The following is a 14,740-nucleotide window of genomic DNA, read 5'->3' on the forward strand; positions in this document are numbered from 1 at the left end:
TATACTGTTAATATACTTTTTAAATACTTTTCTAAATATACTCAACAGAAGCAGACATCTTCCAAAGATGAAGGTTCATAAAATTGTTCTTCCTTAATTTTATTCCCCTTGTTTTTCCATTCCTAACAGCTAATGATGTTTTTGTTAATGGTTTAAATGAGTAATTTGTCCTTTCAAAGAAAAGTATATATGGACTCCCTTTAAAAATTTAACTTTTGGTCATTTAACAGTACTGATTTCCTTTTTTTTTTTCTCTTTGTTGAGCAGTTACCTTTTATTATTTCAACCTAGCATTTAGCCCATAGATGTTTTTGTTCAGTTAGTTACTACTGGCTACAGAGACCAAATGTAAACAGTCCAAAGTTGTGAACAAGGTAACAGTGTTTGTTTAAAAACAGAATTTACAAAAAAGCTGACTGCTATGATAAAGAATGAATAGTAAGTAATACATTTGAAACTTTTAATTAAAATAATTTAGTTAAAATTCATTCATATGCATTCAAATCAAGATTTATCATGTGTTAAAAGTATTATGTATCTTTCTCATTGTATCTCCAGTACTACATGTGAGGTAGTTCCCAGTGATGTTTCTCTTTCATTTTGCCCTGAAAGGAGGGCAGAAACATCTAGGTAAATTATTCTCTGAAGTTTATGAAATGCTGTCTATAATCTGTCCCCTTAATTAAAAATTATCAGTATTTCAGAAGTTTATGATCAGTTGTCATTAGTAGATGGTTGGTTATCCTTAGGTTTACTTCTGAACTGCCCTGGAATAACTGGGGATCCCCAGGAAGACTGGGAGGCATTTAGGGATGTGGGGGAGGCGCCAGTATTTAATTCCTACCCTACAATAGTATGTTTGAATAATAATTCCAGGTGGAGGAATTTAAATTGACAGAGTAATAGCTAATTATTATCAGCCACCTGGAACTGCGGCTGATGCTATGATGAGAGATTATTGTGTATATAATGTTGATTTACGGAAGACTAACTGGAGACATACGTGTAATTACTCAAAGAATGTCATTGTCAATTTGGGGAGGAGAATAAAAATCCTAAGGAGAAACATACACTTCCTCACCAATAAAACAGATGAGATATCAGATGTAAAAGAACATTATTGTCTCATGTTCCTCTTGTAATTTTACATCTGGGTTTACCAGTATGCAGCTTACACAGCTTGGCTTTCAAAGCAAACGGGCTTTCATGCCTTTTGTTACTTAGGGATTGCTCATGATAGCCATTTCACACAGTCAGGTATTCCTGTGATCCACTCTGGATAGATATGCCAAGTCACATCCTAAGCAGGAACTATTTATTTAATGTTCTTAAATCATTAACAAAATTAGATACATCCTAAATATGCGATCAGTTTGGCTCTCTTTGGAGTGGCTTGTTCCTAGTATTTCAGACCTTGTATACACCTCTACAGAACTAGACTCTGTATAGATTGGATATTTAAGAAAAGAGTCAGAATCTTGATTTCTGTATTTATCACAGACTATTTCCCATTTTATCTCTGCAGTGTAGACATCACTGTTTCAGAGGATCGGCCTTCTTTCACTGTTGTGTCAGACATTCTTTCAAGTAATGCTGGTGCAGAAAAAGAGATGGTTGATGGAAAAGAAACAACAGCACAGCCACCAAACACCTCAGAGGTTGTCGGGCAAATGCTACAAGATGAAATGTTTAAGTTGATTCAGGTGAAAATGTATCATTATGAAAAATATAAGCATATGGATTAGATTTTACTAAATTGACTGAAATCAATGAAGTTCTAAGGATGTTTATATGTCTGTAGCATAGTTTATCTGTCTGTAGTATAGACAATACCAGACTCATCATTATATTACATTAATTTATTACTCCTGTGTTGTTTGTTTATCACATTTAGTTAGCTGCTTGTTACTCAGATGACTTATATAGGATTCATAGCCAATTTATATGGCAGATGCTGAGGCATAAAAATCTGATGCATAGAAAAGCAATTGAGGCTGTGTCTCATGACTTCACCTCTAGCATCAGTTTGAACCTGATCTCTGCCTCTGTGTGTTTAGCATAAATCCTGTTTCCCGAGCCCATCTGTGTACAGTATGCATGTATCTTTCTCTCAACAAACACTTGATTTCACCATTTTTTTAAAAAATGCTGATGTGGCTTCATTAACGTTGCTAAAGATGGAGAGAAGTCAGTAATTTGCTTCTGTCAAAGAAAAATAAAATGTTTCAATTTAAAGAACAACTGAAAATTCTTAAGATGATGCATTTAAAAAAAAAATCCCCAGAAATGAAAGCAAAATTATCTGGTTTTTCCTCAATAAGTATGAGACAATTAGATACATTGCATAAGGAAACCAGCCTCTGTGCATTTAAGAGTGGTGTGTTGTTGTTTTTTTAGTTTTGGAACATAATCTGCCATGGTCTGATGACATCCTGTTGGAAAGAAACAGGAGGAGTGTGACTGTATTCACCCTGTGTGATCATTTGGTAGCTGTTATTAACTATCAACCATGATATCTTGCTGGACTGTCTTCAAGAGTCGAGGGATAGGAGCACTATACAGAGTTTCTGCTCCTGATTGTGGGGATGGTCTTTGAGAATAGAATTAGGTACCTGGGCTTCAGGACCCTGGCACAGTTTTGTCCCCAGTGCTATTTGTCGTCTGTAGGAAAGTGCTAGAATTACGTATGAAGAATTTTAAGAATGCTGATAACATTTTTACTGCATAAAATCTGAAGTAGGAAAAGCTGTATATGTCCTGAATCAGGGTCTGGATGCAGTGATGGGGTGGAAGAGGGCCAGTAGAATCATGACAAGACAGGAACTGAATCCTGACAAAATGGGAATTGACTGTTCTCTATGGGGTTGTACTTTCTAAGAAACAGCAGGTATGTAGTTTGGAGTATATTTAGACTTATAATTATAGGACCATAGAGTTTTATCTTGCAGTTATTAAAATAACAATAACGTTTTTTAGGAAAAGTGTGTGTGCACGCATGCTATAACTTTGGAGATTTTACGCTACTTTGGTTTCCAGTGGGAATTCAGGTCATACCTATGTTTTTTAACAAAAATGGGTGATGCTTTGAAATGCATTAGATCTTGAAGTTCTTAAGTACTTCTCATGTTAAGAAACCACTATATTGTCCCCTATATGCCCTGTATGTTGTCTTTGAGAGTTTGCATTTCAAAGTTAAAAGCGGGGGGGGGGGCAAAGGATTCCAGAACTAATGTTTCTGTAAATACAAAAACTGAGTTGCAAGCCAATTCTAAGAAAACGGTTTAAAAAGGAATTCTAAACTGCTATAGAAAGTAAACAGTCAGCCAGTGGTTTTCTCAACATTAAACTCTTTAAAAGATTCTCAAACAAAATTCAGAACATAGCAAAAGACATTCCTTTGTAGAAGTATGTGAAACATTTTGAGTTTGAAATATTTTGAGCTTAAAATGGACTGTTTCACTCTCACCAAAAGCATCCCAGGGCTCTTCCAACCTTGCTAGAAGTTTTTCAAGTTCAGAAAAGCCTGCTTTGAGTTCAGAATGCTTCCAGTGAGATCAAAATAACCAGTTGCATTAGAAATATTTTGCCCAACACACCTCCATGCCTCAGAAGTTGGTAGCACCTAGCCAACCCTGACTCACCTTGGAAACTAGGCAGAATCAAGCTTGGTTGGTACTTGGTTGGAACTTTAGCTGATGGCTAAACTGAGAAGAGAATGGTTGATGGCTAAATATCCCAGAGGATGATGGCAGACCGATTCGGTAATGCTGCCAAGAATAACACATTGCTGCAAGTTGAGTTTGAAGCCAGAGTGTCTTTATTCTTGAAATATTCTGCTGACCACATAGAGATTAGAGGTACAGCTGAAAGTAAGCCCACTTGGAACAAACCTATTTACCTTTCTGTGCATTAGATATACAAAGTGGAAGTGTGGCACAGGTGGTGGGGCTTCTGAATAGTGGAAATGTTTTTTCCAGATGAGAGTGAGCATATTGTAATGAAAATTCTAGATACACACTACCTGTACTTCAAATATAAGTTAAAACTGTGCTGTTGACTTAGTGTTATATATGGATGTGCAGTAGAATGTTTGGTATTATTCAGCTCCTGATTTTGCTGGCCTTAACATTATCTCACATTCCTAAATTACTGTGCACCTTTTCTGAAGCTGATGCGTTAGGATGATAACACTGTGATTACTGAAGCAGGATAATATTTTGGCTGTTACCTGTTTTAATAGGATAATTGCATAGTTGCAAATATTTAGTTAACAGATTTTAGCTAAGAGAAATTTTCAGCAAATATTAATTTCTTATGTTCTAGCTGCAGCAGATTAACTATATGAGCCTCATGCAAATAGTTGGATTTGCCAACTTGCCAAATGTGTCACAGCAGATTCAGCAGCCGCAGGCCTTTCCATTAGGAAGAAGCCTGGCTTCAAACACGGAAGAGAGTAATATACATCGATCTCCCCACAAACAGCCAGCAGATTGTGTTCAAAAACATACTGGCCATCAGATACCAACTCTGGAAAACAACTGGAATGTTGGTGAGAAAAATAGCAGTCCTCAGGAAGAAGAGAACTTACCTGATCAGAACCATGATGGAAATAACATGGTGAGTTGCTGAAATTTTTAAAGTGAAAAGCTCATATTCAAGGTTTTTGTTGAATATATTCAGCAAGTATGACTATAATAAAAATCTTACAGTGTAATATTTTGCCTTATTTAGAAACCTGTGCACTTCAGTGATTCTTCAGTGTTACGAGAGAGTCAGTCTGTTGGTGCAAGATTGATTCTACCACCTCAAAGCCCGCCTCATCAGAATCCAGCCAGGCCACTTCCTCTGTTATCTGCTTCCCTAAGTGCTGAGAAGAAACCAAAGCTTATTCAGTTTGCAAAACCCTTAAATACCATAGAGGGTTTTCCTTTGCTTAAGCTAAAAACAAGCCATCAATTTCAGCCACTCAATTTCTGCCTAGTAAGCCCCCCCAGAGTTTCCTCTGGACTATTCTCACGACAAAGAGAAGCCTGGGATCCCCCTTCAGCTCTGGCACAAGATCCTCCAAGTTTGCAGATGTCAGGACCCACAAATGAGTCCAGAGCACATCTAAAGTTGAATCATTATGACCAAAATGTTATAAAACAAGCACAAGAGCAGACAAACCATTGGATAGAAACAGTCAAGAAAGAGACTTCCAAACATTTACCTTTAGATGAATATGGAAAAAAGGAAGATGTAGCACCATTACAAAACTTCCATGAACGTCTAAAGGCAGAAAAACCATTGGTTGACAATGAAATTAATTTACATAAAACATGCAGAAATTTTACTGCAATTCCTTTGCTATATCTGAAGACCTGCCCCAAATCCAAAGGTTTACCAATCAGATTTACAACAAAAAATACAGATTCCAGAGGACCCCTTGAACAGACAGGATTACCATTGCTTTATGCTAATTTACCTCCACTAACCAAGGTAATGGATTTTATAAATATGTATATTATTTTAATTTAAAGTGTCTTAACAGCACTTTCATTTAAGTTTATAAATGAAATATTTCTCAACTTGATTTACTCCCCAAGTATTGAAAGAGAAACATTATTTTATGGCATGTTCTCTTTTGTTTTATGAACAGTTTCAGATACCGAAACTCATTCCACTTCAAGATCTCATTGCATTTGAACAAAGCCAGCATTTCATTCAAGACCCACACCAAGGGCATAAAGACCATCCTAAGCAGATCCAGCTATTAAAAGCTAATATTAAACTGAGTGAAGCAAGACAAGTTAGGAGTAATAAAAAAAGGTAAAACCAAACATTTAATCCTGTCTACCAAATCTGATTGTAATTGTGTTAGTTTTTGCACTAAAGAAAGACATTTTATAAAGTAATAAATGTTGGAAAATAGAGCAAGTGTAGTTTCTCCATATTTTAAGAAAATATTGATTAGATTACTATGTAACCTGATAGTTGATGTAGCTAGTTGTATTCTCGTATTACTTTAACAGCATCACCCCAAAATTGCTTGTTATATGCCCAACACCAGCTTCTTGAATCTACCAGAGTCTAAGCAGAGCTATCATTCTGCTTTGGAGGCCCATGCCAGTTGAATAGGATTGAGTCTGGAACATTCTGGGAGTTTTTCAAACAACATATTTCCATGCTTTTATATTAGACAGAAGAGACGTATTAAAAATCAGATCAAGGAGAAGGAAGAAAGGATGAAAGCCGTTGTGACTAATCAACAAGATAATTCTGCAGTTTTTCCTGATGCTGTAGAGCAAACAAAGGTAACCGATAAGAAAATGTTAATTGCTAATTATCTTCATTATATTGTTTGGTTTTAAGATAAAGTATAGTATACAAAGTGTGATGTACTAGTCTACTTTTTTTCTCATTCATTCATTTTCACTCTGTAACTACAGACTTGATTTGTGTTTGCTAATATTCCAGAAAAAAATCTCATTTGTCTATAAAGACAAATTTAGCATAGTCAAGTACATAATAGTCTAGGACAAAATATTCTGTCATCCCTATTTAATTTAAGAAATAAGCATTCTGCTAAAATATATAATATCTTGCTCAGAATGTGTAAGACCTTCCAAATTGAGAAAACTATTCAGCATATAGTACATTTGAACTTCACAGCTTCATATATTTCCTGTGCATTGTTTTAAACTGACAGTGGGAGTCACAGAAGCAAATTAAATGCAGTGAAATGATATGTTATGGAAAATGCCAACTAGGTAGTATGTTAATTGAAAAGTGTACACGTAGTCCTGGGTTAACGACCACTCATTCAGCAACTGTTCAAAGTTATGAACAGTTGCGCTGAACAAGTGGTGGTTATGACCGGTCCTCAAAGTTCCAGCTGTCCCATCGGCCCCACGGTCACATAATCACAATCTGACCACTTGGCAACCAGCTCACACTTATGGTGATTGCAGCATCCCACGGTCACATAGTCACGATTTGTGATCTACCCTGCTGGCTTCCCACAAGCAAAATCAATGGGGAAGCCGGCATGGAAGGTTGGAAGTTGCTCGAGTAAGTCTCCTCCACCTGCGTACCCTCCTCGAGCCTCACTGTGCTCACACCGCACCTCCCTGGCCACTCGCCTACCCAGAGAAACCACCCCAAGCCCTGCCGTGCTTGTGCTGCTCCTCCCCACTTGTGCAGCTTCCCTGAGCCTCACTGAGCTTCCATCGCACCTTCCCCACCATTTGCACATCTTCGTGCACCCTCCTCCACCCGGCAGCAGCCACCCCAAGCCGCGCAGCACTTGTGCTGCGCCTCCCCTGCCACCTGTGCACCCTCACACACTCTTTCTAAGCCTTGCGCTTGCACCGCACCTTCCTGGCCACTCATGCAGCTTCCTGGCCACTCATGCACCCCCACTTGGCAGCAGCCACCCTAAGCCCTGCCACACTCGCACTGCGCCTCTCCAGCCACCCACACACCCTCTCACTCCCTCTCCCACCCGGCAGCAGCCACCTTCCTGCCTGCTGGCCTGCTTGCAAACTACCTTGGATTTACAACTTCCTGCTGGCTCCCCTGCTGACTTTTGTTGTTGGAAGCCAGCAGGAAGTTGCAAGAAGGTGCTCAGTTAACAGCCCACAATCCTTGCTTAACGATGGCAACAGGGACTGCGGGTCACGTGACATCATGCTTTTACAACTGCATCACTTAGTGACGGAAATTCCAGTCCCAATTGCTGTTGTGACTCGAGGATTACCTGTAGCACATTTACTTGTTTCAGTCCTCTTGTACGCGGACAACATGGTCATCTTATCCATAACCCAACTGGGCCTTTGTCGATGCCTAGTTGTTTTACTGTCCTATTGTTCTAGGGAATTTCTTGAAATCAGTTATTCCAAAACTAAAGTTCTAGTTTTCTCTAAAATGTGTTTAAGACCCTTGTTAAATGGGAAATTAGCAAATTAGTTCGCCTCACTCTATTGGATAGGTTTCCCTCATCCCTGAAGAGGCAAATTGATTCCAGTCTAGCATTTTGTGGCATTTCACTGAAGGCAATATTGTCTCTTGGCCCTGTCCAAAAACTCAAACAGAGGATTTGGAACTTAGATTTACATAATGACAGGGCCAAAATCATCCATCCCTATTATGGGGCAATTGCAGGTTCTCCATGGATGGATCCTATCCGCCTTTACAACATCCTGAATATTTCTCACAGGAGACTTTTTACCTTGGCTCGAACTGGCACACTACCTGTTATGGAGACTATAGGCAAATACACCATTCTCCCCCCACACAACAATCATATGCATTTCTGCTCAGATATAGAGGTAGTGTCAATAATCCATGTATTCCTATGCTGCACATTGTACCACCCATGGTGTCTGGCACTCATAAACTTGATTATCAGAAAGTTTAGTTGTCTTTCTGATCAAGAAATTACGGTCTTCCTTCTGCAAGACCTGATTTGGACAACCACTACAAAGGTTACCAAGTTTCTTGCAATAGCTATGGGTTGCAGAAGCCTGGTGATATCCTCTTATCATTATTAATTGTTTCAGGTTTGGGGGGGTTGTATTTTAAATGTTGTGTTTTATTGGTGTTTCTGTATTTTAAATTCTGAATTTGTGTTTTATTGGTTTGGGACTGTAATTAAATCTACTCTTCTTGTTTCATAGCAATGTACACTGAAAAATACTATTAGTATATTGAAGTATATTAATAGCATTAAATCACATGTATGCATTTAACCATGCTTGTTCTTGCATTAGGAATACCAAGCAGAATTAATATCTGGCCAGTGTGATGACAATTCATTACTGAGTAAGTTTTTTTCAGCAAAATTATGTTGAAAGATTGAATGTTCTTTCCAGTGTATCACAATTTTGTATTGAATGGCATTGGTTACCTATATAATCTGTGTATGGAATTTCTCACTAGCAGCCCCCAGTCTGCATTCAAATGATTCATGGAAAACTTTCAGAAATCTGTCTTGGCTCTGTATTTAAGTTATTTTACCGACAGTGCAATCGCGTGTGTGTGTGTGTGTTTATTTATTTATTAAATTTGTATGCCGCCCATCTCCCACAACAGGTGACATTTTTTGAAAATCAGAGATGCATTTTCAAAAAGGTTCTTGGCTTAGAGTTCTGCATATTTCTGTTCTGCTAATACATTCTACCAATTTCCCCTTAAAGTATATTAAAAGAACATTGTGGTCACTGTAAGAGGGAATACAGTAATTATTATTTATGGATGTACTGAATTGATATCCCATTTTTCTGTCCACACATCACTCAAATACAGATTATAAAACATAAAAATACATACGATACATCCCAATTAAAATCATAGGTAAAATTAAAAATCATAATCATTAAAGCCGATTCTATAATTAAAAGCTTGTCATCTTCCTGAACACTGAGGAGTGGAAGCCAAATCTTTAGGGATTCCCTTTGGTGGTGGGAAGGAAAAATCCATCATGCTTCTCCTGCCCAGGAAGGACAATTCTCTTCTCACCATCAGTTGAACAGATAGTTGCCTGGAACAGCACAGGGAAGTGCAGATTTATTTCTCATTCTGGTATTAAGGATATAATGAAATATCAGCTTAAAATCGGCTGTAATTCCCAGATTTATTGCTATATCTAAAGTAATTAAACTTCCTTCACAGAAATTGGATTAGAGGCTTTTGAATGATTTTATGGAACATGAATATATCCAGGTTTAGGAGGAATTAGCATTTGGCAGCAAAGCTTTATTATGTTGGGGTTTTTTTATCCCTCTCCTCCCTCCCTCCCTCCCCCCCCCACTACAAAATCCAGCTTTACTGACTGCAACATGCTTTAGAACAATGTTATATCAGGACCTAATGTTGTTCTGAACAGCATTGGAAGGGAGTTGCTATCAGATCTCAGATACCTGTTTTCAGTGTTAGAAAGTTTTTTAAAAAATGCAGGTGACAAATATAAATACAAATACAGTAGGCAGACTGGTGGAAGAAGGGAAATAAAATGGGTACTGCCCATATTCTTCATAAACACCCCTGATCAAATATTAGATTTTTTCCAATTTCAGGCAAATGGCTGAAGTGATACAATTAGCAATAGCTTATGAAATAATATTTTTGTTTTTGAATTGGATAATAATCCTGTGTTCTATTATTTTAGAATCAGATACATATATTTCATCGGCAGCACTACATTACCTGGCCTCTGTAGGAAAAAAGACTGCAGATCTTCAAGATGCTAGCACAAATACAGATTCTGGTAAAACACCTGCAAGAAATTATTCTGATTGCTTTTTTAAAGCTTTGAAAATGAAATGGTTTCCCATTAAAGTAATTTACTTTCTCAAAGAGCATGAATTTATGTCAATTTTCTCAAATAACGTTGAATGCTGGATTGCCAGGTAACAGTTGTAGAAGATAAATGCCCATCCAGATACTTTCATTTCTGTATTTGAAATTTGTTCTGTTCTGCAAAATTATCTAACCTTTCACTCCTGAATAAGCTCCCTTTATAATGATTTGGCAGAATACATTCTCCTCTTGATTCATTTTGATCTTATTTTTTTCCCTTGGGAATAAAGTTCTTAAATCACATCAGAATATACAAACTGTATCAGATGAATTAATTGATGAACCTGTTGGAAATCAGTCAGTTACCTCTGCTGCTGCATCTGTAACAGGTATGTTTTCTTTTAAATTATTTTTGAAGAAGCTCAAAAGTATATATTTCAATAATAAATAAATAATATTTATCCTGGTGGGATCCAGAGTTTCACGACCTGTGTTACGAGCTTCTGCTCACAAAATGGAGAAAAAATTCTTTTTTATTGAGTCCCACTTTCCCCCACTGCTATTTTCTTCTCCCAAAATCTATCCCCAGGAGTGAATTAGAGAGGAGCTGCAGGAAACTGTATAGTAATGATAAGCAACATGGACCCATAAAATTAAATAAAGCCAAAACTGACCAGATCTTGTGAGAGTTCAGAAATTTTGCCATTGATCTCATAACAATTCTGATAAGAATACCAAAACCTCACCAGAGGTTATTTTATGGGGAACTGACCAAAACAGTCTTCCTGCCTGGGAGCAAGAGATACTGCTAAACAGCCAGCAAAGGGAGCTCATCCATTCATGAAACAAGCTGCTCTAAATTGATTTTTTTTACTTTAAATTTAATAAATTAAATTTATCTATAAGATACTCAGTATTTCTGATAAAATCTAATTATCCCCAGGAATAACTCTTTTGTGTATGAGAAATAGAATATTTTATCTGTTAAAAGCTTTCTGACTTTATATATGTTTTTTTCATCAATCAAGTTCTTAAATCACATCAGGATGTTCAAACAGTCTCAGAAGAAATAAATGCTGAAACTAGTAAAAATCAGCCAATCATTTCTGCTTCTGCTTCTGCTTCTGCTTCTGCTTCTGCTTCTGCTTCTGCTTCTGCTTCTGCTTCTGCTTCTGCTTCTGCAACAGGTGTGCTTTCTGTTTATCTATTTTGTGAAAATACATTTCTGGATTTCACTGTCTTTAAATTTTAAAAAGTAGATGCTATGTACTACAATTTTATAATATTGTCCAAAGGAGTATTTTATTTTATCCAAAAGATGGGGAGCCCCTGTTTTTATGAATATTATATAATACGTCCTTTGTTGATTTATACGTTACTGTTCTGTTAGCTGCATAACTTGTGATAGTTGGCCAAAATAGAGAGCTCTTGAAATTAATATTAAATGTTAAACTTGCACTTAAAATTACATTTAATGTCTTTGGTATACATAAGGGCTTTGGTGTGTCCGAAGCAGGCTGAGTATTGTTTGTTCTGTTTCTGCAGTTTAGAAATTAAAATATCTGTTCAGAAGTTTTTTCACTATTAGAGAAAATAGGAATCCCTGCAGTTGTATGTCCTCATTGGACCTCAGGAAAGGTTAAGAACAGCCTTTTGGTGGCTGTGGTCATACCCAACTCCTTTTTGGGGGCAAGGTAAAGGTCACCCTGGGTAGAGCAAGGAAGCAAAGATGTACCTTAAGCACCTACCCAAACACAGGATTTTCTGGTATTTATTCATAATTTGGGAAGGTGAGGCTCAATTCTTTTTTAGTATGTTAAATTTATTTTAAGGCTCACATCACAATTTTTTTATATATGTACATGTATTTCCTAAACCATGATGCCATGGTTTAAATGGTGATTAAACCATGCCATCAATGTTCAGCAAAAGTAGTCAAAAGATACTCCATGGGCCATAACAAAAGAGTTTCAGGAAGCACACACGACCTTGGAAGTCAACTTGCCTACCCTTGCTTTACATGTCCAAAAAAAATGTCTTACTCTGCAATTACATTTTCAACATTTCAGTATTCATAGCAATGCTGGTTAAGTTTCCAAATAGCTTTTTCAGCTCACCAAGCTACATCCTACCTTTGGGACTTTTAACCATGTTCTTTTCTTCTGTAGAACTGTTGCCTTCTTGCGTTCCTCAGACATTGCCACCAGAGTTGTATCTGAATGTTAAATCATCCAGTGAAACTACAGAGAAGCCTTTGCCATCTTCATCTGATTTGGTCAGTCATGAGAAATGTCTCCTGAAAATGCAACCATGTGTCTAACTATTCAGTAAATTGTCACTTACGGGAGGAAAGGTTCAGTTCTTCAGGGCAGTTGTATAAATATTTAATAGTTTAACAGTTTGCTACCTATAATTGTGGTTTGTTTGTTTTTTTAAATATATGGTGTAGGCTGAACAGAGATATATCAGTGTGACCGATATAGAGGCTGGAGATCTTCTCAAGAATTTTCCAGTTATATCTGAGCCTGGTGCACAGCCTATTGTCACACCACCTGTGAAGCCTGAATTCCCAGCTTCTACAAGACCGCATTCTCCAGCAGCCTCTGTTAGCAATGTGGTACCACTGGAAGAATTTAAGAGAGAAGGTAAACATCTACAGCTTTTGTTTTGCAACATTTGCTTTTAAAATGTACCCAGGGATACACAGGTGGGGGAGCGGGGAATCATGTATAATCTCATACACGGGGAATGTATTTTCTCTCTCTCTCTACTCTGACAGCTTATTAGCACTTTGTGAGGAAACTTTGAAATTTTGTAGATAAATAAAATTTTGTTGTAACTTTTCATTAAACCCTGTAATTGGCTGCATTGGGAAGTATTTGGCACTTGTTTTCTTTGTTTGATTGAAAGAATATAGTCTTCAAATTGAATTGTCTCTACTACCACCAGGAATAACAGAGGAAGAAACTGCTGGCGATGATCTTACTTCACGTCTCCTTTGTGAGGATTTTCCCAATGTTTACACAGGATTGTTAGGCCAAAAGATCAGTAGACAGCATTTTTCTGGCAAACTACAAGAAATGGATAGACAACTATCATACTTACAAAATTTGGCAGAAAGAATGGAGAAAGAATATAGCGCTACTAAATTGGTATATTTCGCTTCATGTTCTTTCTTCTGTTTAAATCTTTCTCTCCCTTGATAACAGGATATCTTTTTAATAGACTAATAATTATATGTACTTTCAAATGGAGGAGAAAGCATATGTCTTTGATATGCCACTAGATTTCTGGCTGGTAGTGAATTGCTTAGAAAACTTTGTGTGAAAGTTAGGGATATAAATTATTTTCCTGTGATTGGGAAAGATACTTCCTTGATCTTACATTGGGCTTAAGTGACTTGAAGTAAAGCATTTAATTTTAATTCATTTTCATTTTAATTAAGAATTTTAATGAGAAAAAATCAGATACAAACTAATATATAAAGTATAGAATTTTATTAATGTTTTCACTGTGAGGATATATATATACATAAAAATAACAAACTAAAGTGTTAAAAGCATAGATCCAGATATACTTTCTAGTTGAATCTTCATCATAAAAGAACTTTCTGCAGATGTGAACAAAAATCAGTAAAGAAGAGAGGCTTTTTTTAATATTAATAGCTGCAGTTGTAATTTTTTTTCCAATTTGTTTGGGTTAATTTTGGACTCCTGTATTGATTAAAATGGGAAAGAGATGCTAGGAAAAGACATGCTCTTGAAACAATAACGTTAGACAGATACTGATTATATATTGATTTCGGTGAGAAATGCTGCATGTCACAAACATCTCTTTTTTGCAGTTTGGGGAAACAGTGGAAGATGTCAGTATGATACCTGATCAAGAAGAGGATGATATATTGTTCTTTGCACCAGGTGTTAAGCTTTGCAAAGCAGGTGAGTCTTACTGGTTGAGGCTTGAATTAAAATAATATGGCTGTAGGGAAATCTAGATATGAAAAAGAAAAGGGGATTCAGAGTATATACCTCCTTAACTTAAATGCATCTTGACCTGAGATTGCATGACAGCCCTGCCACCTCAGGAGAAAGGGCACATTGTTTATAGAGATGCCAACAGGTACAACTCTTGTCCCCTTTTATGCTTCATCTCACCTTTTCCCTTTAAACCCAAATTGCTGCACAGTCCTAGAAAATAGATCAGGAGTGTTTGCACCTCCAAAAAAGTGAGGAAGTTAGAGAAGATGACAGCTTTTATTGGGGTAAAACATTCTGATATAAATAAAAAGCAATAGGAAGATTTAGCAATAATGCTGTTGTCTAATTGGCTGTCCAAAAATCAGTAAGGTAGAACATCATAAATAGCCAATAATAATATCAGTTAGAGCAGGTTAGTCATAATAACTTAATTTTTATTTCATCCACAACCAATTTAATCATGTGGCAAAAAATCCACACCATGG

General features: G+C 36.8%; 1 protein-coding gene across 7 annotated transcripts in view; it reads left to right on the forward strand.

Moving 5' to 3' along the window:
- Positions 1-14,740, forward strand: part of CPLANE1 (ciliogenesis and planar polarity effector complex subunit 1) — an 86,330-nt gene that overhangs the window by 43,074 nt on the left and 28,516 nt on the right. For 4 of the 7 annotated variants that reach the window (XM_088153051.1, XM_088153048.1, XM_088153047.1 and 1 more), the window contains 14 exons: positions 559-630; positions 1,526-1,703; positions 4,324-4,617; positions 4,732-5,478; positions 5,639-5,808; positions 6,179-6,293; positions 8,751-8,802; positions 10,148-10,246; positions 10,569-10,667; positions 11,307-11,465; positions 12,447-12,553; positions 12,728-12,923; positions 13,228-13,430; positions 14,123-14,216. In XM_088153051.1, the coding sequence (XP_088009177.1) occupies positions 559-630; positions 1,526-1,703; positions 4,324-4,617; positions 4,732-5,478; positions 5,639-5,808; positions 6,179-6,293; positions 8,751-8,802; positions 10,148-10,246; positions 10,569-10,667; positions 11,307-11,465; positions 12,447-12,553; positions 12,728-12,923; positions 13,228-13,430; positions 14,123-14,216 (2,585 nt within the window). The remainder of the gene's footprint in view (positions 1-558; positions 631-1,525; positions 1,704-4,323; positions 4,618-4,731; positions 5,479-5,638; positions 5,809-6,178; positions 6,294-8,750; positions 8,803-10,147; positions 10,247-10,568; positions 10,668-11,306; positions 11,466-12,446; positions 12,554-12,727; positions 12,924-13,227; positions 13,431-14,122; positions 14,217-14,740) is intronic. The other 3 variants (XM_088153050.1, XM_088153049.1, XM_088153052.1) reach the window with 2 other exon arrangements.

Source organism: Python bivittatus, unplaced genomic scaffold (genome assembly GCF_059951505.1).
Source record: "Python bivittatus isolate LINGU-HERP-01145 unplaced genomic scaffold, Pbiv_v1 ctg000570_np1212, whole genome shotgun sequence".
NCBI classification, from domain to species: Eukaryota; Metazoa; Chordata; class Lepidosauria; order Squamata; family Pythonidae; genus Python; species Python bivittatus.